General features: G+C 49.4%; 2 protein-coding genes and 1 pseudogene across 8 annotated transcripts; all 3 read right to left on the minus strand.

The window, feature by feature from the left end:
• Nucleotides 1-351: 351 nt before the first annotated feature.
• Nucleotides 352-8,509, minus strand: Rec8 (REC8 meiotic recombination protein). Of its 4 annotated transcripts, XM_032917357.1 has the most exons (20): nucleotides 7,544-8,509; nucleotides 7,225-7,335; nucleotides 7,078-7,146; nucleotides 6,854-6,996; nucleotides 6,698-6,773; nucleotides 6,143-6,263; nucleotides 4,188-4,272; nucleotides 3,493-3,572; nucleotides 3,203-3,338; nucleotides 3,049-3,121; nucleotides 2,881-2,972; nucleotides 2,566-2,615; nucleotides 2,156-2,293; nucleotides 1,861-1,927; nucleotides 1,606-1,772; nucleotides 1,438-1,486; nucleotides 943-1,009; nucleotides 727-846; nucleotides 549-655; nucleotides 352-468 (listed from the first exon to the last, which is right to left on the minus strand). In XM_032917357.1, the coding sequence occupies exons 2-20, from the start codon at nucleotides 7,278-7,280 to the stop codon at nucleotides 383-385; spliced, it is 1,782 nt and encodes a 593-aa protein (XP_032773248.1). In that variant the 5' UTR covers nucleotides 7,281-7,335; nucleotides 7,544-8,509; the 3' UTR covers nucleotides 352-382. The 4 variants fall into 4 exon arrangements, with proteins under 4 accessions (XP_032773248.1, XP_032773246.1, XP_032773245.1 ...); XM_032917355.1 differs by having other exon boundaries at nucleotides 358-468; nucleotides 3,049-3,338; XM_032917354.1 differs by lacking the exon at nucleotides 7,544-8,509 and having other exon boundaries at nucleotides 358-468; nucleotides 7,225-7,381.
• A 4,534-nt stretch (nucleotides 8,510-13,043) lies between these two features.
• Nucleotides 13,044-14,020, minus strand: LOC116913217 (annotated as a pseudogene).
• Nucleotides 14,021-16,125: 2,105 nt separating this feature from the next.
• Nucleotides 16,126-22,574, minus strand: Irf9 (interferon regulatory factor 9). 4 transcript variants are annotated; one of them, XM_032917451.1, is made up of 10 exons: nucleotides 22,109-22,574; nucleotides 21,484-21,617; nucleotides 21,097-21,277; nucleotides 20,601-20,784; nucleotides 20,340-20,413; nucleotides 20,066-20,180; nucleotides 19,894-19,965; nucleotides 18,809-19,153; nucleotides 17,589-17,704; nucleotides 16,126-17,460 (listed from the first exon to the last, which is right to left on the minus strand). In XM_032917451.1, exons 2-10 carry the CDS (start codon nucleotides 21,558-21,560, stop codon nucleotides 17,350-17,352), a joined length of 1,275 nt encoding a protein of 424 aa, XP_032773342.1. In that variant the 5' UTR covers nucleotides 21,561-21,617; nucleotides 22,109-22,574; the 3' UTR covers nucleotides 16,126-17,349. The 4 variants fall into 4 exon arrangements, with proteins under 4 accessions (XP_032773342.1, XP_032773343.1, XP_032773344.1 ...); XM_032917452.1 differs by lacking the exon at nucleotides 21,484-21,617; XM_032917453.1 differs by lacking the exons at nucleotides 21,484-21,617; nucleotides 22,109-22,574 and adding an exon at nucleotides 21,618-22,090.
• Between the last annotated feature and the right edge of the window lie 10 nt (nucleotides 22,575-22,584).

Consider the following 22,584-nt stretch of genomic DNA (forward strand, 5'->3'; position numbering starts at 1 on the left):
CTCTGCACAAAGGCTAGAGGTATGTGTTGGGGAATGAGACAGGGAGAGCTGCAGTGGTGCGCACTGGTGACGGCATACTGTTCTTGCAGAAGGCGGGAGAGCCATCCTGCCCACACTGGATGGCTCTGCCTGCCTTGCACTCCAGCTGCTGAGGGCTTAGTTCCCTCACTCTTGCAACATCTGGCTGGCACACACAAGTTTTAATAAATCTTTTTTTAAAAAAAGGATAGACAGGGGCTGGGGATTTAGCTCAGTGGTAGAGCGCTTACCTCGGAAGCGCAAGGCCCTGGGTTCGGTCCCAGCTCCAAAAAAAAAAAAAAAAAAAAAAAAAAAAGGATAGACAAAGTCCAGTGAGGCAGGATATGGTTTAATGAACACTTGCTCAGGGGAATTTGGGTCCTGGACGAATCAGGAGGCGCCCATATGGCTTCTGTTGGTCCACAAGAAGGATCTTCTGTGCGGACAGCACTGGTCAAAAAAGAAGGCAGGTCACTATAGTGCTATGGTGTGCCACAGAACTGCCCCCTAATTTTTGTACCTATACTCACCCAAGAGCAGATAGAAGACCCGAGAAGCCAACTTTCGGGAGCTGAGAGGGGGCACCAGGCTGCTGAAGTCAGGCTCCCTGTTAGCCTGCAGCTCCAGTGCCACTGCCCTGCAGGGACAGAGGATTGTCAGCTGGGGTAGCAGCCTGGCCCTACCCCTGCAGGGACCCCTCCCTGATACCTGAGCACAGCCTCTGAAGAGAGTAGTTCAGGCCCTGGGGGCATCTCCATGGGCACTTCAGGAAGTTCAGGCAGCATGGGCAGTGCAGGGGGCTCTGGCTGCCTCTCCTCAATCCAGGCCCTAGGAAACAAAAGGGTCAGGGACGGGGGTGGGTAGTCATGACAGAGACAAAGGCAGGGCCACCAGGGTGTGAGCTTGCATCGCCAGGATGCTTACCACCGTTCTTCTGGAGGGATGAAGCTAGTTCGAGATTTTTCCTCTTCTGCTACTTCTAGGGAGAGCTCTGTTGAGAGAGAAAGCACTGAGGGAGTCCGCTTGGCTCTGAGGAATTGGGACCTTGTAGCTAGGCTAGAAATGTAGTTCAGGGGTTGGAGATTTAGCTCAGTGGTAGAGCGCTTGCAAGGCCCTGGGTTTGGTCCCCAGCTCCGAAAAAGAGAAAAGGAAAAAAAAAAAAAGAAAGAAATGTAGTTCAGTAGTGAGGCATTTGCCTGACATGGCAAGGCCGGGCGTTCAATCCCCGGGACTACAAAGCCCCCCTCATATCCTGGAGCCTAGTTTACTTGTTCAAAGCGGGAGTGCTGGAGAATCGAATCTGTGCTGTAATGTTCTGCATGCTCCCTCACTGTTAGAGACGGCCTCAGCAACTGGGGTGCTAGCTTCCTGAGACTGGTTAGGACAGTCTCCATTCTCACCTCCCACACAAGCGCTTACCTGAAGACAACATGAGGGGACCACTGGGCTCCTGGGCCTCTCTCAGAACCTGCAGGTGGGAGAGCAAGAGCTGAGGTCCAAACACCACAGTGGCAGGGTCTCAGTCTGGTGAGCAAGTGGGTGCTCACCGGGGCTGAGGGAGATTAGGGGGCACAGTGGAGGCATTACCTCAATCTCACTCAGAGCTTCAGTCTTTCTCCTTTCTTCCTTGTCTGCCACTCTCTCTTCCTCAACTGTCTCTTCAGTCTCCAGCTGTGGCCTTTGTCTGAGCATTCTTGGGGGAACCTGGGCACAGTGGGTCCATAAAGCTAGTAGTTCTGGAGATAACCAGCCAGCTGACAACAAAGGAAATTGGTTTCAATCATAAGACCAAAGATTCCAGGTTCTGAAGCTCCCACCTGCTCCAGTTTTCACCATTCTTACAGAGAGTTGGGGTTCTGAAGAGCTCCGCTGGGCTCATGAGCTTCCTCTTGGGAGGCTGGACCACTGGCTGTAAGATGGTGGAAAGCCAGTGGCCTTTTATGAGGGAGCCACTTCTTCCTGCCCCTCCCTTGCTACACATTGGGTAGGTGACGACGTGGTGTCTGGGTATATGCAGTCCCACACACCCTCACTGGTAGGAAATAGGGCCTTTTTGTCAGACTCCCACTGCTCTTAGTTCAGAAGTCCATCCAGACCTGCATCCCTCTCCTTCCTAGGGAGACTGGGCCGTACTCACATACTCGCAGCAGTGAGCCCCAGTCTGCAGCTGTTCCTCAAACTTCTCCCGGGAGATCTGGGTCTCCTTGTCCCAGAACAATAACTGGCGCCCGCGGCGGCGCCGGCGAGGTGGCCTCTGAGGAGACGGGGGCCTCTTCTGGAGTAGGAGGGGAGGCAAGAGTCAGGCTGTTCTCCCCTTCCTCAGTAGACTACCAGTGGCCCATACTGCCTCTTCTCAGTTATCTGGAGAGGCAGCTTGGGTAAGGTCCTTACTTAAGCTTAAGTGAGGCCACAACGTGAGGTACAGGAAGGGATATCTTTTACTGATAGAAGCAAAATCCTCATTGTACACTAATGGTCCGGAGCTTAAGGACAAGGATGTAGGTGGGGAAAGAAAAAAGGAGGCAGCTTGGGGAAGAACCTACTCACCTCTATACTCGGTGGGGCAGGCAGACGCAGCTCCTGAGGTGGGGTCACCTCTGTAACAATACCCATAAGCCCTCACTACTTTTTTTGCTTTTTTTTTTTTTTTTTTTTTTTTTTTAAAGAAAGGTCTGGCACTAACCCAAGCTGGCTTTGGGTTTAAGGCAATCCTGCCTCAACCCTCAACCCCAGCTTCTGGAGTGACTGGGCTACAGATACCAGCTCCACACTAGACTAGCTGCCTCAGAAGGTAGCGAGGTACAAGCTTTTGTCTCTTCAGCTGGGTAAGTGTTTTCAAAGGACCCAGTGATGGACACTTACCAGTGAGTAGGGGCCCAGGCTCCCAGCCTGGCATCTTCTGTACCTCAGGGGGAAAGGCCTGGTCTGGAAGTGGTTCTCTTATCCCTTCAACCCTGAAGGGAAACAGGAGGATAAGGAAACCCTTCCCAACAATGACCCCTGACCTGGTACAGGGATTCCTGCCCTTACTGTGCAGGAGCTGGAGGTGAGAGTGAGGAGACCAAAACATCTCCTTCCAGGGCCCGGGGCTCTTCCTTGGATTCTACAGAGAGAGGAGACAGACAATTAGGAGACAGAAGGACAGGACACTTCCATTCCCAGGTTGGCTGTGCAGGGATCTGACCATCCAGTGGTGGGGAAGCCCTCCGCTGCCGGAGAAGTCTGCCTCTCTGACGTTCTTCCAGCAATATGGCGTCATCTTCCTCTGCGATCAGCAGGTCTAAGTCTCCTCTGCTGATCTCTGGGAGATCCTGCTCTCCCTACAGAGAGAAGAAAAGTATGGATTTTTTCAAGTCTGAACCTTCTAAGGAAGCCCTTTGGGTCTAAAGGGAGAGAGTGGTGACATGGAAAAGAGGCAGAAGAACAGGGATGCCATGGGGCGGGATGGAGCCCTGTGTTTAAGGGGAAACTCACCTCAATCCGCAGCATGCGGATGGGCTCTGCCTCCTGCAAGGTGATGACCTCAGGGGACTGTACCATGGCCAAGGTCCTGTCTGGAAGGTTAGGAAGGTCATACCAGGCCTACTGCTTCTTTCCAAGTTACTGAGGCAAAAACATGGACTTTGGAGCCCAAGAGCCAGACCCAGGCAAGTTACCAGCAAATATTCCAAGTTGGTTTTTTTCACTCCTGGCTACCTTGGAACCCACTCTGTAGACCAGGCTGGCCTCCAACTCAGATCAGCCTGCCTCTGCCTCCCCAGTACTGGGACTAAATACATCATCACCACCCTGGCTCTGCCTTCACTTTCTGAGTCCTGGGATTACTGGTGTCTACCTGGGACTTTTATTTTCTAAAGTAAATGTTGAAATGATGTCTTTAACTAGTCTTAGCTGGCTTTGAGCTCGGTATTTAAGCTGGGCATATATTGAACCTGCTGTTTTCCCATCTCAGCTTCTCAAGGAAATGGGATTACAGGTGTGGATGGCTTTTTTAAAACTGGTGTTTTGGGGTTGGGGATTTAGCTCAGGGGTAGAGCGCTTGCCTAGCAAGCGCAAGGCCCTGGGTTCAGTCCCCAGCTCCGGAAAAAAAAAAAAAAATGTTTAAAACTGGTGTTTTTTCAGCCCTTGGGGATTCTGTGCCTTTCATCAGCAAGGTTCTCTCTGCTAACCAGGCTTCCTGGGCTCCGGCGTGGCTTCAGGAAGGGTCTCCTCACGAATTTTCTCCGGGGTTGCAGCCTCTAAAAGGTGTCGAATCTTTGGGAAGAAAGTGGGAACAAAAGATAGGTCTCCACTTCAGTCCTCTGACCTCTCTTGAAACATTCAGTGCATACTGGACACCAGTCTGGCAGTCTCTCTCTCTCTCTCTATTTTTCATCTCGGAATTTTAGCATTCTTCATTTATTTGTTTTTGAAACAGGTCTTACTGTGTAGCCCAGATTGGCCTAAAAAATTGTTTTTCGATATTTTATTTATGCATGTATGTTTGTATGTTTGGAGGTCAGAAGAGGGCAATAGATGTTGGACCCCCAGAGCTGGAGTTATAGGTGGCTGAAGGCTGGTAGTGAGGTCTTGTCCTGTGCAAGAGCAGAACTCATTTATAACCACTGAGCCATGGCTCCAGTCCTGTCTGCTTAAACTTGACAGCTCTCCTCCCCCAGACTTTAAAAAAAAGATTTATTTGTTTATTTTTTGTATACGAGTGCTCTATCTGCTTGTAAGCCACCATGAGGTTGCTGGAAGAGCAACCAGTGCTCTGAACCACTGAGCCATCTCACCAGCCCTCCTTGAGACTCTTGAATTCTTTTTTTATTTTTTATTTATTTAATGTATATGAGTACACTGTAGCTGTCTTCAGACACACCAGAAGAGGGCATCAGATCCCATTACAGATGGCTATGAGCCACCATGTGGTTGCTGGGAATTGAACTCAGGACCTCTGGAAGCTCAGTCAGTGCTCTTAATCACTGAGCCATCTCTCCAGCCCAATTCTTGAATTCTTATTTTAGCTTACATTACCATATTCGGTATGAGTGTGTATGTGTGTGGTGTATCTGTGTGTGTGATTGTATGTGCGTGTGTGTGTTCTCCTTCAGAACTGGGAATCAAACCTAAGGCCTCATGCATGTTAAGCAAATTTTCTACCAGCGGGCTATACCTCCAGACCTAAATCAGATGTCTGTGCCATTTGACAACAGTATGTCAGAGGCCACCACCACCTAGTGTCCCTCCTGTCCCAGCCTTAAGCTCACCCCCAAATTAGCCTCGTCAATTTGTGTTGTCGTGGACAGCGACAAAGAGAAAAGATTGTTGGGTAGCTGGAGGTGGGGACAAATTTGTGTACAGTTCCAATAGATCAATGAAAAGGATGAAGCAGGGGTTGGGGATTTAGCTCAGTAGTAGAATGCTTGCCTAGCAAGCGTAAGGCCCTGGGTTTGGTCCTCAGCTCCAGGAGAAAAAAAAAGACAAAAAAAGAAAAGGATGAAGCAAACTTAGTAGAGTGTTGAGATTCCAAGCGTCATTTGCTTTTGGCTTTAAGTGGGATAATGATTTCCTGGAAAAGGGTGGCACTTGAGCCAAGTCTGGAAGGACAAGTAGGACCTGACTAGAGGTGGCCACTCTTACAGGGTTAGGATGCTCATTTTCACAAGCAAAAGAATAAAGGTGGCACCGTTGGGACATGTGCAATGGGCTGGTGTTTGAGAGGGAAGGTGCCTAGAGAAGAGACCAGAATGGGGATGAGCACCCCTAAATCTAAGTACCGAGGGTCCTTGGATGCTGATCCTATCTGCATTCAGAACCAGCTGCTTAGCTGGGAAACGGGGGCGGGAGCAACATCTAAGCTGTGGGAGATGCCAAAAGACAGGGAAGAAAACCCAACATGCCCAGCTGAAGCCTGAGAGCCAGGTCTCGGTGCAAACAGTGGAGGGGGAAGAACGCCTCATGTGGGAAACCAGCCTATCAGGTTGGCCCTAAGTAAGCAAGAGCTGGGGCTCCATAGCCTGTTAATGGAAACCCGAGGCAGTGTCCCATCCCTCAGTCTCAGCTCCAGATGGACAGGGACATCAACTAACTCCTCTGCTGTTGTCTAGTGATTTCTGAGGGGCTCTAGGGGAGTGAACCTTACCTGAGGAATATCAAAAGGACTGGGAAGTGTAGGGTCCACAGACATCGTCCCAAAAAAGGGCTCTGGGGCATCCTCCAGCGTCTCCATCATGGCCAGGCAGTTGGGAAGAAGCAAGCTAGGTCTGGGAGAGAACAAGGGATGGAAAAGACCTAGGCTGAGGGTGGGTGGGGTGGCTCAGCTGGTAAAGGTGCTGCCACTAAACCCAAAGTCCTGAATTTCATCCCCGAGTTTGAACTAACATAAGGAAGAGAACCCACTTTATCTGTTGTCCTCTGACCTCCACATGCATACAATGCTATACAATGCTATGCAATGCTATACAATGCTATACAATGCTCGTTTGAGCTCTCCGTCCCCCCCTCCCTTCCCCCTCCCCTCCCTCTTCTTCCACACACACCCCACACACACACACACACACACACACACACACACACACACACACACACACACACACACACACACACACACTGCATGCATGTCCAGGCAAATGTTTAAAACAAAACAAGGCTGAGGCCAGGCAGCTTAGTATGGATGGCCTCAGTTCCAGGGCCTCACAAGTCAGCCTCCTCCATATCAATGCGAATCCGCAGCTGGGCGCGGTGTAGGTGCTCTAGGATATGCTGGATGTCTTCTGTGGGTGAGAACAGTAAAATAAACAACCCAGCCACGGGCCCTTCGGCTCTAGCCCACCTCTAGAGTCTCTAGCCTTACCCACAAGGTACTGGCACTGTTGAAAGTAGACCCTTATCACACCAATCTGAAGCTGGGCGGAGAGATAGAGGGAGAAGCGGGGGCGGGGCAGCCCGGGCATCGGAGGTTGCACTCTTACGAGCACATAATTGAGGATTTCCTCGCTGGGAGAACAAGAAGCCCTTGGTCAATGCAACACTCAAAGTAACCCCAAACCCCATTCCGCCCTCTTTTCTGGATCTTACCAGGTCTTTACCACGTTCACTTTTAGGTATTCCCGCTTCACCAAACGGCTGCCCCGGGTAGCGGCCAGCCTGGAGGGGTGGGGAACGGCTTGTCAAGGTGGGATCCCATTACTGGGCTCCTGGTATAGCCATCAGCCCTGTGCTCACCAGATAGTGGCGAAGCAGCCTGTGTGGCGCTGAAGCACGTTGGGATAGTAGAACATCTTCGCTCTGGGGTTCTCGCTCGGCACCAATCCCGTTTGGATCTCAATCCAAATTCTTGATTGAGAACATGGGATTTCCAGCACCATTGAAGAGTAGGAATTTGGACAGGGGGTGTGGTGGATGTGGATGCAAAAAGCCCAATTAGTAAGATGACCGACTGACTATTGTAGTTGAATTAGGAGACAACCAGAGACGCAGAAGCGAGGGACTATCCCTCATTCTGCCATCCCTGAGGTCTGCACATCGCGCAAGTGGGACCTACCTTCAGGATTGCGTCCAGGTAGAAATGCGAAGCTCCAAGAGAAACCCAGGCAGAGACACAGAACAGATCTTCAGGCAAGACTGAGTTCTTACTTTGTCAAAAAACCTTTGTTCCTCAAGCTCGAGGTCGCCCGCCGCCACCACCCACCGTTGTCGCTGTCGACGTCGTCGTTGTCGTCGTCGTCGAGCTTCTGGAACTTGCTTTAGGTCCGGTCGCCCTCCAGCGGGACTAGGTGCACACTCTCCAAGGCTTTGCGCCACCACAGCCAATGGGAAGCCGCATTGGAGGGAGCTTTGACTCCTGGTGCTAGGCAGCAAAACTCAGTTCCAGGCTATAGGCTCTTGGAGAATAGTCGCGAGCCAATCACAAGAACTCTGAACGCTACCATGGCATTGTGAGCTGTCCTGGCCAATGGGGTCTCATTCTCTCAGGTGGTAACAGGACTTCTCCAAGGTGTAAGATGACCAATAAACGGGGAGGAAACCCAGTCTCACCCTGGTGACAGCTAAAAATAGTATCTTTTAGGAGCCAGGGTCACGTAAAGGGCAGATGCCTTGGTGCTGCTTAGATACAGAGATACAAGGGAAGGTACCTTGCCTGAACTTAGGACCTGACCTTACTCCTAAATTTCACCAACCAGATTCTGTGCCCAGGAAGGGTCTATGCTGTGCTAAGTGCAAGAAACAGTGTGAGGTGGCCTTTTATTCAACAAGAAAGAAAACAACCAAGGAACTTGCAAGGGAGACAAGTTCAAAGCCAGCCTAAGCAACTTAGACACTAGCTCTAAGCAAAAAGCAAAAACAGAGGCTAGGAGTGGTGTGCACACCTTTAATCTCAACAACAGGAGGATCTCTTGGAGTTTGAGATTAGCCTGGCCTACAGCCCAGTTAGGGAGAGTTAGTGAAATCCTATATAAAATAAATAAATAAAAAGTAAAAACCGGGCTGAAAATGTGGAAATGTAGCTCAGTAGTAGAGAGCCTGACTGGCATGTATATGCAAGGCCCTGGGCTCAGCTCAGTACTGCAAGAAAGGGAAAAACAACGACAAACCAGCCTTTGATCCAAGCACTCGGAAGGCAGAGTCCCACAGATCCTGTGAGTCTGAGGCCATGATGGTGTGTACACAGTGAGCTTCGGGCTAACCAGAAGAGTATAGTGAGACCCTGTTTCAAAACCAAGCAAACAAAACCAAGAACAAAACAGAAGTAAAGCGCTGCAGAGATGGCTCAGCGGTGAAGAGCACCCGACTGCTCTTCCAGAGGTCCTGAGTTCAATTCCCAGCAACCACATGGTGGCTCACAACCATCTGTAAAGAGATCCGATGCCCTCTTCTGGTGTGTCTGAAGACAGTGACAGTGTACTCATATATAATAAATAAATAAATCTTTAAAAAAACAAAGAAGTAAAGGTGTGTGCACCCCTGTCATCTCATACTTGGGGGGAAGGACAGGAGATGAAGGACCGCCTTCTTTCAGAGTTTCATACCAGCCTGGACCATCCCGAGGCCCAGCTCATAAACCTAAGAATGAAAGGAAAGTACATCTTCTCTTTCTCTTGATTTTCCCCTTTCTTTTGTTTTTTATTTGCTTGCTTGTTTGTTTGAGAAAGGATTTTTCTGTGTAGCCCTGGATGTCTTAGAACTTCCTCTGTAGACCAGGTTGGCCCCGAATTTAGAGATTTACTTGCCTCTGCCTCTTCAGTGCCGGGACTAAAATCATGTTCTGCCACGCCTCACGTAGGCTGCGATGACTTAGTTCTGTGGCAATCGAGCTGACCTTTATCCCTTCAGTCTGGAGCTCTTAAGAGTAGGGTGGAATTTTTCCAGTATGCCAGGCTTCTAGCTGAGTTAGGTACGGTATGTGTCATGTTCAGTTGCCCTATATTTACAACATATGTGGCCATAGCCAGAAGTGATTGAGAGGCTGAGTGTAGTGACTCATGCATGTTATCCCAGCACTGAGAGGGAGACTGAGGCAGGAAGGTCGCCAGAGGTCAAGGCCAGCCTGGGCTGTATAATGATTTCACCTTGGGCTAGTGGAGGCCTTGTCTCTAAAAGTAAAAATAAATAAATAAATAAATAAATAAATAAATAAATAAATAAATAAAGACAGACAGAAAGAGAGAAAGAAAGAAAGAAAGAAAGAAAGAAAGAAAGAAAGAAAGAAAGAAAGAAAGGAAGGAAGAAAACAGCAAGCAGGGTGTGATGGCATGCTCTTTAATCCCAGCACTAGGGAGGCAGAGGCAGGTCTCTGTGAGTTCAAGGCCAGTCTTGTCTACATAATTAGTTCTGGGACAGTTAGGGCTGCATAGTGAGACCCTCCCTCAAAGAAACAAAACCGAAACCAGACAGAGAGATGGCTCAGTTGTTAGGAGCACTCCTTCCTTTGCAGAGGACACACACACACACACACACACACACACACACACACACACAAAACAACAACAACAACACAACACAACACAGGGATTGAGGAACCTGATCCACACCCTATCTTTTCTCTTTTTCCTTTGTCAAGACAGAGTTTCTCTGTGTAGCCCCGGCTTTCTTCAAACTTGCTCTGTAAACCAGACTGGCCTTGAACTCAGAGAATTCTGCCTGCCTCTGTCCAGCCCTGAGATCAAATACACAAGCCACCATCTGGTTTCCAAGCCCCATCCTGACGGGTAGGGGAAACAGAACCCACACTATTTCTTGTAGACCACGCAGCTCCCGAGAGCCTGGCTTGGATTTTTGCTGTCTTGAATTCTAGCATTCCCAGTCCCTATTTTACTATGCCTGGCTACACTGGTTTCTACACATGGCAAGTTATTTCCATCACTGAACTTTTGTTGGCAAGAAGCATCACTTTGTCAGTTTGCTGCTCTGAGATTAAGTGTTGTCCCTGACCAGAAGGTACAATGTGCTCCACACCTACATTTAGGCTCAGGACATACATACAGAACATAGAGAAACCTGGCCATCGTCCATTCGGTTCAACAAGCACTTCCAGTGTGCCTCTAAGCTACTGGGGAGATACAAGGAACACCCTGTTCCCTCTTCTCAGGGGGTGGGGAGGAGAGATAAGGAAATACAAGTGTGAGAAATGGTGGCACTGTACAGTTTTAACTTTAGTATGTGTGGAGATGGCTCAGCGGTTAAGAGCACTGACTGCTCTTCCAGAGGTCCTGAGTTCAATTCCCAGCAACCACATGGTGGCTCACAACCATCTGTAATGGGATCTGATGTCCTCTTCTGGTGTGTCTGACACCAGTGTGTCTGACAGTGTACTCATACACAAACTAAACAAGTCTTTAAAAAGAAAACCACCAACAGAAAACACACACATTCTTCCGCATAGTCCAAGTTTGGTTCTTGGTACCCACAGCCCACAGCCATCAGCCATCCGTAACTCCAGCTTGAAGGGAACCCAGCTCCTATGGACTCTGCTCATATCAGCACACAGACACCCACATACACACAAATTAAAAATAGTAGAGATTAAAAAGTAAGGTTAAATGGGGAATAGGAGAAGGACCATAAGATGTGTGGGTGACTTAATGTGGGATACTCAGGGGAACTCTAAAGAGGTGGTATTTTGAAATGAAGGGACAGGTCATGTGACTGCCTGCAGGACGATTTTATTTATTATTATTATTATTTGGATTTTTAAAAAAGATTTCATTTATTATATATATAACTACACTGTAGCTGTCTTCAGACACACCAGAAGAGGGCATCAGATCTCATTACAGATGGTTCTGAGCCACCATGTGGTTGCTGGGAATTGAACTCAGGGCCTCTGGAAGAGCAGTCAGTGCTCTTAACCACTAAGCCATTTCTCCAGCCCTATTATTTGGATTTTGTCTCTCTGTATAGTCCTGGCTGGCCTAGAATTTGCTCTGTAGACCAGGCTGGCCTTTGAACTCACAGAGATCTTACCTCTGGGCTGGGATTAAAGGCCTGCACCTTCAGCCAGCAAGGAACAGTAGTGTAGGCAAAAGGACAAACAAATGAAATCCTGAGGTAGCAATGTTTAGTGGGTTCAAGGAGCCTGGAGCGAAGCCGTATGGGCAAGAAGGGTAAGGTTGGGGTTAAGAAAAAGGCGGGGGGGGGGGTTGGGGATTTAGCTCAGTGGTAGAGTGCTTGCCTAGCAAACACAAGGCCCTGGGTTCGGTCCCCAGCTCCAAAAAAAAAAAAAAAAAAAAAAAAAAAAAAAAAAAAAAAAAAAAAAAAAGGCTGGGGACTAGATAACATTTGGGGTCATTTTCAGGATCTTGGTTGTTACCTTGAGGGAGGTAGGAGCCAAGGTGGGCTTTGAACACAGGAAGGAAATGAGCAGATGAGTGTCAGGAGGTCTCTGCACTGTGCTGAGAATAGGCTGAAGGCAGGTAAGGGTGGGCAGAGACAACGGGAAAGAACCAGAAAGAAGAGAGTGGAGATAACGATGACTTCAGTGTGTAACAGTGGGACTGATGGTTTTTGAGAACAACAGAATCCTTCTTGGCCTAGTTATTCTTGGCCCAAGCTCCTAAGATGTTAGATACTCAAAGACCTCCAAAGGTTGAGCTGAGACAGTGGCCGATTCTTGTGTGGGAATGCAAAGCAGAAGTGAGCTTTATTAAAGTTACAGAAAAGCGGGGATGGAGAGATGTCTGAGGCTAAGGGCACACGTTGTTCTTCTAGAGGACCCACATGGCAGCTCACAAACACCTGTAATTCCAGTTCTAAGTGATCTGATGTCCTCTTTTTGACTCCTCGGGCACTCATGTGGTACACAGATACAGGCAGGCAAAAACTCCTGAACACATAATAAAATTAAAAATAAAAAAAAAAGAGGGGGTTGGGGATTTAGCTCAGGGGTAGGGCGCTTGCCTAGCAAGCGCAAGGCCCTGGGTTCGGTCCCCAGCTCCTAAAAAAAAAAAAAAAAAAAAAAAAAAAAGAAAGAGAAATTAAGGAAAAGTGAGAGACTCCCAAAAGTGGGTAGGGATTCTTTTTTTTTTTTTTTTTTTTTAAAGATTTATTTATTTATTTATTTCCTGTATGTGAGTACACTGTTGCTGTCTTCAGACACACCAGAAGAGGGCATCAGATCCCATGACAGATGGTTGTGAGCCACCATGTGGTTGCTGGGGATTGAATTCAGGACCTCTGGAAGAGCAGTCAGTGCTCTTAACCTCTGAGCCATCTCTCCAGCCCCGTGGGTAGGGATTCTTTTTTTTTTTTTTTTTTTCGGAGCTGGGGATCGAACCCAGGGCCTTGCGCTTCCTAGGCAAGCGCTACCACTGAGCTAAATCCCCAACCCCGTGGGGACTAAAGATGAGGTAATTGAGGTGGTTAGCTCTCAGAGAAGGCCAATAGAGAATAAATGTGCTCTGTGCATGATGGCTTGACCCAATCAGGCAGATATTACTGGGCTGTCCACCCAGTTAGGAGTTGTTGGGGTCCCTCTCTCTGTCTCTGACTTGTACTTGGTTCCTTGCTGACCTTGACTGTCCGATGCCGTTTGTTAGCCAGCATTACTACCTTCCATCCTTGTATCTTTTCTGGGGGTGGGGGTGGGGAGGGTGGGATGAAAACAACGAGTCTTTATTGACCTCTGCTACTTGAGAAGGATGAATTGAGAAGGATGATCGGGAGGAGTGGGTGGCACCAATACCCAGCCTGCCATGCTTCACAGGCTTGTAGGTGATGGAGAACTTGCCCAGGTAGTGGTCGGTCATCTCTGGTTTGATCTCCACCTGGTTGAAGGTCTTGTCATTGTACACACCTACCATGCTGCCGACCATCTCAGGCAGAATGATCATGTCCCTCAGATAGGTCTTCACCACCTCAGGCTTCTCCATGGATGGCGCCTCCTTCTTGGCCTTTCTCAAGTGCTTGAGCAGTGAGTGTTGCTTCCACTGCAGGCCACAGTTCAGGTGCCACCTCTGGCAGGTGCTGTACAACTGCATCAGCTGCTCATAGGACATGTCTAGTGACCGAGGTCTGCATCATGGTAGGTGAACTTGTGGAAGGTTCACTCCTTCTGCTCCACTTCGGCCATCTTGGCAGCTGCTCGGAAAAGGCCCATCCTTGTACCTTAAGTGCTGTTAAACTATACTGAGCACTCTGTTCTCACATTTACACGATCAGCTTGTACCTCTATCACAGCCACCAAGATAACTGCTCCAGCCTTTCTTGGTTACCCATATTTAGTTCCTTGTCTTTGGAGTGGTCTAAGGTAGTCTCCTAGGTAGAAGCTTGTTAGATGAAATCTAACTTCCTTTCTATTATGGATGTCAGAATTAGTTGCCTTAGAAGCAACAATTTAAGTGCCTTACACATAGGTCTCAAGGGCTTTGGGGAGGAGCAACTGTCCAGCTGTCACTGGCCCAGAGCCTTTAGCATAGTTATCACGCACCCAGTTACAAGCCCTCTTCTTCACCCTCAGTGCTCCAGGCTGACAATTTTGTTTTAGATTTATTTATTTTATGTGTGAATGCTCTATCTGCATATGGACCTACACACCAGAAGAGGGCATCAGATCCCAGTGTAGATGGTTGTGAGCAAGCATGAGGTTGCTGGGAATTGAACTCAGGATCTCTGGAAGAACAGACAGGGCTCTCTTTTTTTTTTTTTTTTTTTTTTTTACTGTTTAAGGAATTTTTATTAAAGCAAGAATTTTATAATCCAAATTACATTTCCTTGCTCAGTCATCAGTCTGCTCCTTAGAACAGAACTGACATCCCAAGCTATTCCACAAAAAGAATTACAAAATTAAAGAAAGGAATGCTTTAAGTTTTTTAGACAGGGCTCTTAACCACTGAGCCACTTCTCCAGCCCCAGACTGACATTTTAACGTTAGCTTCTGTTCTCATTGCAACATGCAACACATTGTATTTCCACAGGAATCAGATCACACACATGCATGCCCTCACGTATACACATCTATGCTTTTATTTATTTTGTGTGTATTGCAGGGTGGCACATGAACCAAGATGCATGCATGTGTGGAAGTCTGAGGATGGGAGTTGGTTCAAACTCTTCAATCTCCAGGATTAGCAGTGGAGGCCTTTCTTTTTTTTTTTTTTTTTTTTTTTGAGATGGGGTCTTACTTTGTAAGACCTCAGGCTGGTCTGGAACTCAGAGATCTACCTGCCTCTCTGCCTTCTGAGTGCTGGAATTGCGCCATCATGTCCAGCCCATCAAAGTTTTATTTGAAGGTTTGCCATTTTGGCTTAGACGTAGGGTACAAAGGGAAAAACTGAAAAGGAAGTTGTACTTTAGAACAGATACAAAGAAGGTTCAAGGGGGCTGGAGAGATGGCTCAGCGGTTAAGAGCCCTGACTGCTCTTCCAGAGATCATGAGTTTAATTCCCAGCAACCACATGGTGGCTCGCAACCATCTGTAAAGAGATCCGATGCCCTCTTCTGGTGTATCTGAAGACAGCTACAGTGTACTTATATAGAATAAGTGAATAAATCTTAAAAAAAAAAAAAGAAGGTTCAAGGGCACAAACAACGAGGGGCACAAAGCAACGTCTGCCTTTGCTGATGCAGTGGTTTGATTGCTCTCAGCTTCCCAGAGGACGAACAGACAAGGAAGAGAAGTCCAAGGCGGCAGAAACATACAAAGCCACCTGGGAGACTGTAGGATCTAAGCATCCAGACATGATCCTGTGGGTGATCCTCTGCAGGCCTCTGCTATGGTGTTCTGCTGAAGGTGGTGGCAGTCAGGTGACAGTGGAAGTGATCTGGTGGAAGTTAGGTGTTAAAGAGGCTTTGTGAAGGAAAAGCTTCCCCATTTGGTGACAAAGTTAAATGGAATAATAGGAGTGTCAGCCAATAAGCACTGGAAGATGGCGAATGCCTTTAATCCCAGCACTCTGGAGGCAAAGACAAGATCTCTGCTACTTGGAGGGCTAGCCTCATCTACAAACCCAAGTTCCAGGATAGCCAAAGTTACACAGAGAAACCCTATCAAAAAACCCAAACCAACCAACCAACCAAAACTCAAGCAGGCACTCAAATTTCAGTGAACAGAGTACCAAAACAAGGCTATCCAAGACAGGGTCAAGCTGGCCTGGTGTCAGAGGCAGGCAGATTCTGAGTTCCAGGACTGACAGGGCCTGACACTGCTACACCGTGAGGCTCTGTCTCAAACAAATGAGTCAGGATCCCAGGTAGCCCAGACAGCCCTCAGACTCCTGATTCTGATCCCCTACCTCCACTTCCCAAGTACTGTGATTATAGGCACGAACCACCATGCCTGGCCTAGATTGCCTTTTGTGGGGCTCAGTAGAGAGGAATCCAGTTTAGGAGTGCCCGCCACTCACACTGAGTGTTACCAAGGACGAGCATGTCCCCACAATGTCTGCAGCAGCAGACACAGGAAGTACGACAACTCTTCCCTCAAGCTTCCTTCCCTCTTATGTCCTGGAGGTTTGGACCATAGTTCCAGCGTCTCCTCCTGGTCTAGACTTCTAGTCCGGGGACCATCCCTATTCAGGCACATTCCTGAAGCCCTAGCAAAACACCGTGCAGCCACAACATCCCACATGAAGTTGGCGGCTCCCTCAGTCACCTTTTTAATGCTAGAGTAGATACCATGACCAAGGCAACTTAGGAAAGACAAAAGTTTAATTTGGGGCTCACATTTCTAAAGGCTTGGAGTCTGTGACCAAAACGGCAGTGAACACAGCAGCAGGCAGGCAGCCAGGAATGGTACTGGGGTTGAGCGCTTACATCTGATTTACAAGCACAAGACACAGAGAGTGTGCTAGCAGGGGACGGCAGGGGAGCCCATGGCTAGTGACTGACACAGCTCGTCCAACGCCACACCTCCTGGCCTTTCCCAGGTGGGTCCACTGAGGACCAAGAATTCACATATGAGCCTATGGAGGCTAATCTCATTCAAACCGCCTTATGGCTATAGTGCTGTCTGCCTGTAGGCAACAGTGCCTCTCTTAGAGGTTGACCCCAATCCAATCTCGGTTGCCTGTAACTTGGGTGGGGGCCCCTTACCCTCAAAGTACCAGGTCAAGTCTGAAAAAAAAGGGGGGCGGGAAGGTCAACTGGAAAAAAGAGTAAAGGGAGGGAGACATGGGGGTACGGCCAGGCATAGTGGTGTACACCCAGAACCCCAACACTCAGGAGGCTAGGGCAGGAGAAATCACCATGGGTTAGAGACTATGGCACTCTGGCTAGGCCCAGAAACACCATGTGACAGAGAACCCAGATACTGGGTACCTTGGTCTCCATCTTAACCCCTGCCACCCTCTCCTAACGAATCAGATCCTGATCTCTCTCTCTTAGTAAGCTTTTATTTACTGTTTGGAGACAGACAGTATCACCAAGGCTGGCCTTGAATTTGAACTCACAATCTTCCTGCCTCTGCACATACACTCCTATGTGCCGAGTGTGTACTACCTCACCCAGCTTAATTTTATTTTATTCTAGTGAGGACTGAGGGGGGAAATATATATTTATATATATACATACACACATACATACAGCTTAGGTTTAGAGTTAGGGATTGGGAGGAGAGCAAAATTTCCTCTGAGATCACGCCCTTTGGAACTTTCCAGTTTCTTAGAAATGAAAGAAGATATAGCTTTAGAAAAAGGAAATAGAAGTCTCCCCCAGGTTGTCCTTGAACTCATAATCCAGTGCTGAGATTATGAATATCCACCAACGAGTCTGGCTCTCAGAATAGGTTTTGAAGATAAAAGTTATCCTTGCACTTTCTCTTGGCCACATTGGAAAGCCCACAGTGATAAGAATCATCACGAAAGCAGGCAGACCAACGGTGTGGAGAACAAGTCTATTTCAACCGGGACCCGAGGATCAGAGTGCGAGAGTGGCAGGTGGGTGCTCTGTGTGCTGTACCAGGAACAAGGCAGCTTTCTCCTCCTCTGGAATCTTCTCTAGTAAATTTCGGGCAAAGGCCTGCTCCATCTGTGCAGGAGGAAGTGAGGAGCGGCCTCAGTGAGCACTGTAGGGACAGCCACCACCCTGCAGCTCCTTCCCTCAGGGAGTTATTTGAGACAAATCATCACGGAGCTCCATCCCGGGGCTGAACTTACCCGCACCGTGATAAGATTCTCTTGGGTATGGCTAGAGCTAGGACTCCCGTCCCAGAAATGCAGTGTTGCTTGGTACTTGGGTAGAGGTCCCTGGCCCTGGACGTACTGGGCCAAATCTGAAAGAAAAAGGGTCAAGGATTGGAAGGAAGAAGGCAAGGCATGGCAGTAGGTCGAGCATGGTGGTGTGCGGCCAGGCACGCTGGTGTTAGCCTGTAACCCCAGCACTCAGGCTGAGGTTGGCAGAGTCACCACATTTGAGGCAGCCTGATCTACTTAGTGAGTTCCAGGCCACCCAGAGTGGTATGAGGACTTGCCTCAAAAGCAAAAACAAAAAAGATAGAGGGCCATGAGTGAAGTGACACTGCCTGGGGAGCCAAACGCAGAGAAAACTGGGATGGGGTAACTCCGGCACCCAGGGCACAGCAGAAACTGTGGTTTGGTGCTGTGGGGAACTAAGCTGCTCTCCCTGCTGCTGCAGGAAGAGGCAGCCCCTTCCTGCAGTTCACAGGAGCAGATGCTCCTGCTGAGAGGCTCGCAGTCCTCAGAAGCAGCAGCCCTGCCTACCAACCCCTTGGTTGCTTGCCTGCTCTCCCAATACTAGGACAGCACTCTGTCCTCAATGTTCCTCTCTCCACTCCGCGCACATTTAGAGGCTGTGACTGGAATCTCGAGAGTGGACAGGAGAAGGGACAGTCCTAGAAGATGCTTACAATATGGCAGAGATGGGAGAGAGGGGCAAGTGTGGGTAAGGTGTCTTGGCTCTTCCACAGAGCTGTGTTTGCTAATGTCTGAGGAGTCAGTCACAGGGCTTTTTTTTTCTTTTCTTTTTTTTTCTTTTTCTTTTTCTTTTTTCTTTTTTTCGGAGCTGGGGACTGAACCCAGGGCCTTGCGCTCGCTAGGCAAGCGCTCTTCCGCTGAGCTAAATCCCCAACCCCTGTCACAGGGCTTAAAAATCCACACGAACTCAACTGTACAAATTCACTTAACCACGCTGCTTCCCCAAGACGTATCACTTAAGAGCTCAACTCCAGCTGACCCTCATCTACCATGGCCTTGGCTAGGGGAAGTCTGCAGAGTGGAACAATATGGCTACAGAACATAAGTATCACACAACGCAGGGGTCCCACGCAGTGAGGATGTGCTGCTGGGGAGGGTGGTGGGGAAACCCACCGGGCGCAAAGGATAACGAGGAAGGGGAGGTCGAGCCGGGACACCCTTACCTCTACAGAAGTATGTGGTACTGAAGAGCTCCACACACTTATTGCTGGGCAGCAGATGAGGCCCAGGCCCAGGTGGGGCCACGGGTGCGTTCCAGGAGATGGGGATGGGGCAGAGGCGCTGAACAAAGAGGCCTCTGGAATTGCTGGCCACCAGGATGCCTCTCTCGAGCTGATTCAGCAGGCTCTGGGTAGGCTCCAGTGGGTCAGGTCTGGGAAACACCACCTGCTGCACCATGCTGCTCTCCGGGTCTAAGGGCTCAGCCACAAGCCGACAGTCTAGGCTGTGCACCTGGATCTTATGCACCACGCGCCCGCCATAGATGAAGGTGAGCAGCAGCGAGTAGTCTGGGGACAGAAAGGTACCAGGTTCAGGAGGAGCCCCGAAGGCTGCTGGGAGGCCCTCTCCCCCAAGGCAGCCCAAGTAACAAGGCTTTAGAAAAGGGAAGCTCGTTTTGCTAATGGGAAAACTGAGGTCCAGAGCAGGAATCCAAGAAAGCACTGGGAGAGAGAGCAGGGCTGAGACAGCTCCTCCTTTAGTTAGGGAAGGTTCCTTTCATCTTATTATCATTATCGTGGCTCAGTGGTTGCCTACCATGCTTAAAGCCCAGGCAAGGTTCAATCAGCATAAACCCTTAGGACCCAGCATGCTAACACATCTGTAAGGAGCAGGAGTTCAAGGTCATCTTTAGCTACAGTGCTGTCAGTCTGCCTTCATGGGGCTGTTGTCTTTAAAAAAAGGAAGAAGGGAAAAGAAAGGTGCCTTCCTTCTCCACGTCGATGCTCTCCTCTGTCCCCCACCACTTGGGAGTCACGCCCACTAGAGCTTAATGCTCATGGCTGCAGTGCGTACAAGAAAGCCTCACAGCCTGGACTTTTCCGGATGATAAAAGAAATAAATGTTTCACTGTGGCTGCTGGAAGAACAGAGTACTTAAGCTGTTTTCTGAGGGTGAAAAAGCTATATAAAGTATGGTCGGCCACACGGAGTGTTCAATTGGTACGAGTGGGGTTCTTCTAGGGTAGACGACACAGGCAAAGTCTGAGGAAGCAGACCCGAGAGGAAGGGAACAGGGGAGGGCCACACACCTGAGTTCGGAGGAAGCGGATTCTCCATGAACACGGGGTCCTCTTGAACGGTGGCTTCAGTTGTGCCAGCTCCTGGACAGGAAGCATAGGTACTGATCATTGAGGGTGGCACTGAAGAGACTGAGAGGAAATGTGCAACAGAGACACAGAGGTAGGGGAGACGGTGCCGTACCTTCCTCTAGCTCAGAGCTGCTGGTGCTGCCACAGCTGTCACTGCTGCCGCCACCGTTGCTGCCACCACCACAGACATTGCTGCCGCTGTCTGAGTGGCTTACAATCCCATTTTCCTACAGACAGAACATCTCTCGCTCGCACACCCTCCTGCTGATTATCCTATCCCGCTCTTTGATCTCCTCCCTACTCCCCCCCGCACTCACAGTCAAGGCCGCCTTGAAGGCAGGGATAAGTAAGTGTCTAAGTAAGTTCTTGGTGGTGCCCTTCCTTACCTTACACTCTCCCCTCTCAGGTGACACAGAACTGATACTTCGCTTGAATGGCGATTTCTGGTTTCTTGGTTGGGCTGTGGAAATAAATGTTGCAGGTAGAAGAGAGTTAGGTCTTCTACAAAGACGGAGGGAGAAAAGTATCTGAAGCAGCAAAAAGCTGGGCAGGAAGAGAGCCCAGGAAGGGCTGTCAGCCCACAGAGGGTTCTTATCTCTATTCTTGTCAATTTGCCCTCCGGGAGCGGCTGGCAAGAGAGCACTCACTAGGGAGGGTTCCTGCTGGCAGTATTCGATATACTTTGTAGGGTTCTGCAACATCCATCCGGCCTCTCTCGGGAACCTCCTCAAATTCGGAACTCTTGTTGAGGGCACAGCGTAGGCGAGTCTTCCAGACAGCAGGGTTTCCTATGTCCCCGTCTTTGTGCTTTTCCTTAAACAGTGCCCAGGCCTAGTCAGAGAGAAAATGAAGAAAGGAACGTATTGCAGACTCCAGATGTCCCTCCAAACGGCTGACTGCACAGGCATGTGCCCGAGCAACCGTACAAGAGTTGAAATCAGAGAAGCCTATACTGGCTTTGTAGTCCGTTTTCTTGCTGACTTGAAGTCCTTAGCAGTTTTCGACCGCGGCTCTCCGAATGACATCGTTGGTTCTACTTCCTAGTATTGCCTTTATCCAAACCCCAACACACACAAAAGTGCTTCGGGAGGGACACACCATTGCAGACACCATCCTTGGGACCGTGGCTTCAGGAACTCTCACCTTGAATATGGCAGCATCCTGGTCTTCTCGGAAGTCTTGCTTGCCTGCGTGCTTCCAGGGAATCCGGAACATGGTCTTGGCTGTGTCGTCCCAGCACACCCCTGGGAACTGCCCACTTTCCACCTGTTCCACTATCCAGTTCCGGAGCTTTCGGGTACAGCGTGCTTTGCCTGTGGCCATCCTAGGAAGAGGAGACAGGATCTATAAGGAGAACTATTTTTAATTTCGAGACAGGATTTCACTATGTTATCCTGATTGGCCTGGGACTCACTATACACACCAAGCTGGACTTAAACTCAGAGACCCGCCTGCTTCTGAAATGCTGGGATCAGAGATAAGTGACACCATGCCCAGGGAGAGCCAACAACTTGGGAAGCTCCTGCTAACCTCTGACCACCAGGGCCAACTTCATGCAAAGGCCCTTCCCTGAAGACCCTTCCATGTTCTTTTCTCTCTAGCAGCATTCTCCGAGGTAGAAACTAATTCTTAAAATTTCTTTCTAAAATTCCAAGTTATCACACCTGAAAGGGAACCACGGACATAGGTCTTAGTAAGTCGAAGTGTTTCAGACGTGTTACTTGGGAGAATCCCCTCAATGACCTGTTCCTTGTATCAGACTGTTTAGATCCCAGGCATCTGCAGAGTGGACATTGGCAGTTAAGGCATCTATCTCCCCAGCCTACCAACCATCTCACTACCATTCCCCTGTTGCTAGTGGGGTAGGTGGGGCAGTAGCTGGGGGCAAGGGTGGAGCTGAAGCAGAAGTGGGCAGGGCCAGAGGCAAGAAAAACAAAGGTTAACTGAGGCCCACAAAGGGCCTTCCTCAACAGTCTAGTTGGCAGCAGTACCTCCCCCTCCTGCCCTGCCCACAGGCCCAGTATCAGTTTCTCACTCAGGCCAAACCTATTTTCAGATTCACCAGCCTGACTCTCCCTGTAGCCCAGGGCCCTGGGAGCCCTCACCAGCCCCCTCTCAGTGCTTCCAGTTGGTCCCCCTGCAGAACTGCTCTTACCTGAGCGACCGAGGATGTACCAGGCTCTGCTTGTTCTAGGCTGTTTCTGATCTCTCCTCCCCTTTCTACAGTCCCCACCCTAAGTTTCAGTTCTCCTCCTGGGAGGTGCAGTTCCTAGAAATCACGTGGTCTGAGCTGCAGGGCAAGCGATCACCACCAGAGGGAAGCAGTATCCGAAGCTTTCGGCGACAGAGCCGCCCTGGGCCCGTGGCTCCGGTCAGACTCCTCCTTCCTCCCAGAACCACTCCCCGTGTCTGCTTCCCAGGAAGGCAGTCTCCAGATCTGACCCGGAGACTGGTGTGTGCTCCCCACAGGGTCTGCTCGGTACACGTTAGGTGATCTCACTGAGCGGCCGAGGTACACGGAGTTTAAAGAGGTTGAACCCACGCCAGGTGGTTAGATGTGGAGAGTCTGTTGTTCATCTGTGGCGCTTCGTTTCTTCCTGGCCAGGGGTCCTGGGGTGGTTGGACGGTAGG

Source organism: Rattus rattus, chromosome 12 (assembly GCF_011064425.1).
Source record: "Rattus rattus isolate New Zealand chromosome 12, Rrattus_CSIRO_v1, whole genome shotgun sequence".
Classification (NCBI taxonomy): Eukaryota; Metazoa; Chordata; class Mammalia; order Rodentia; family Muridae; genus Rattus; species Rattus rattus.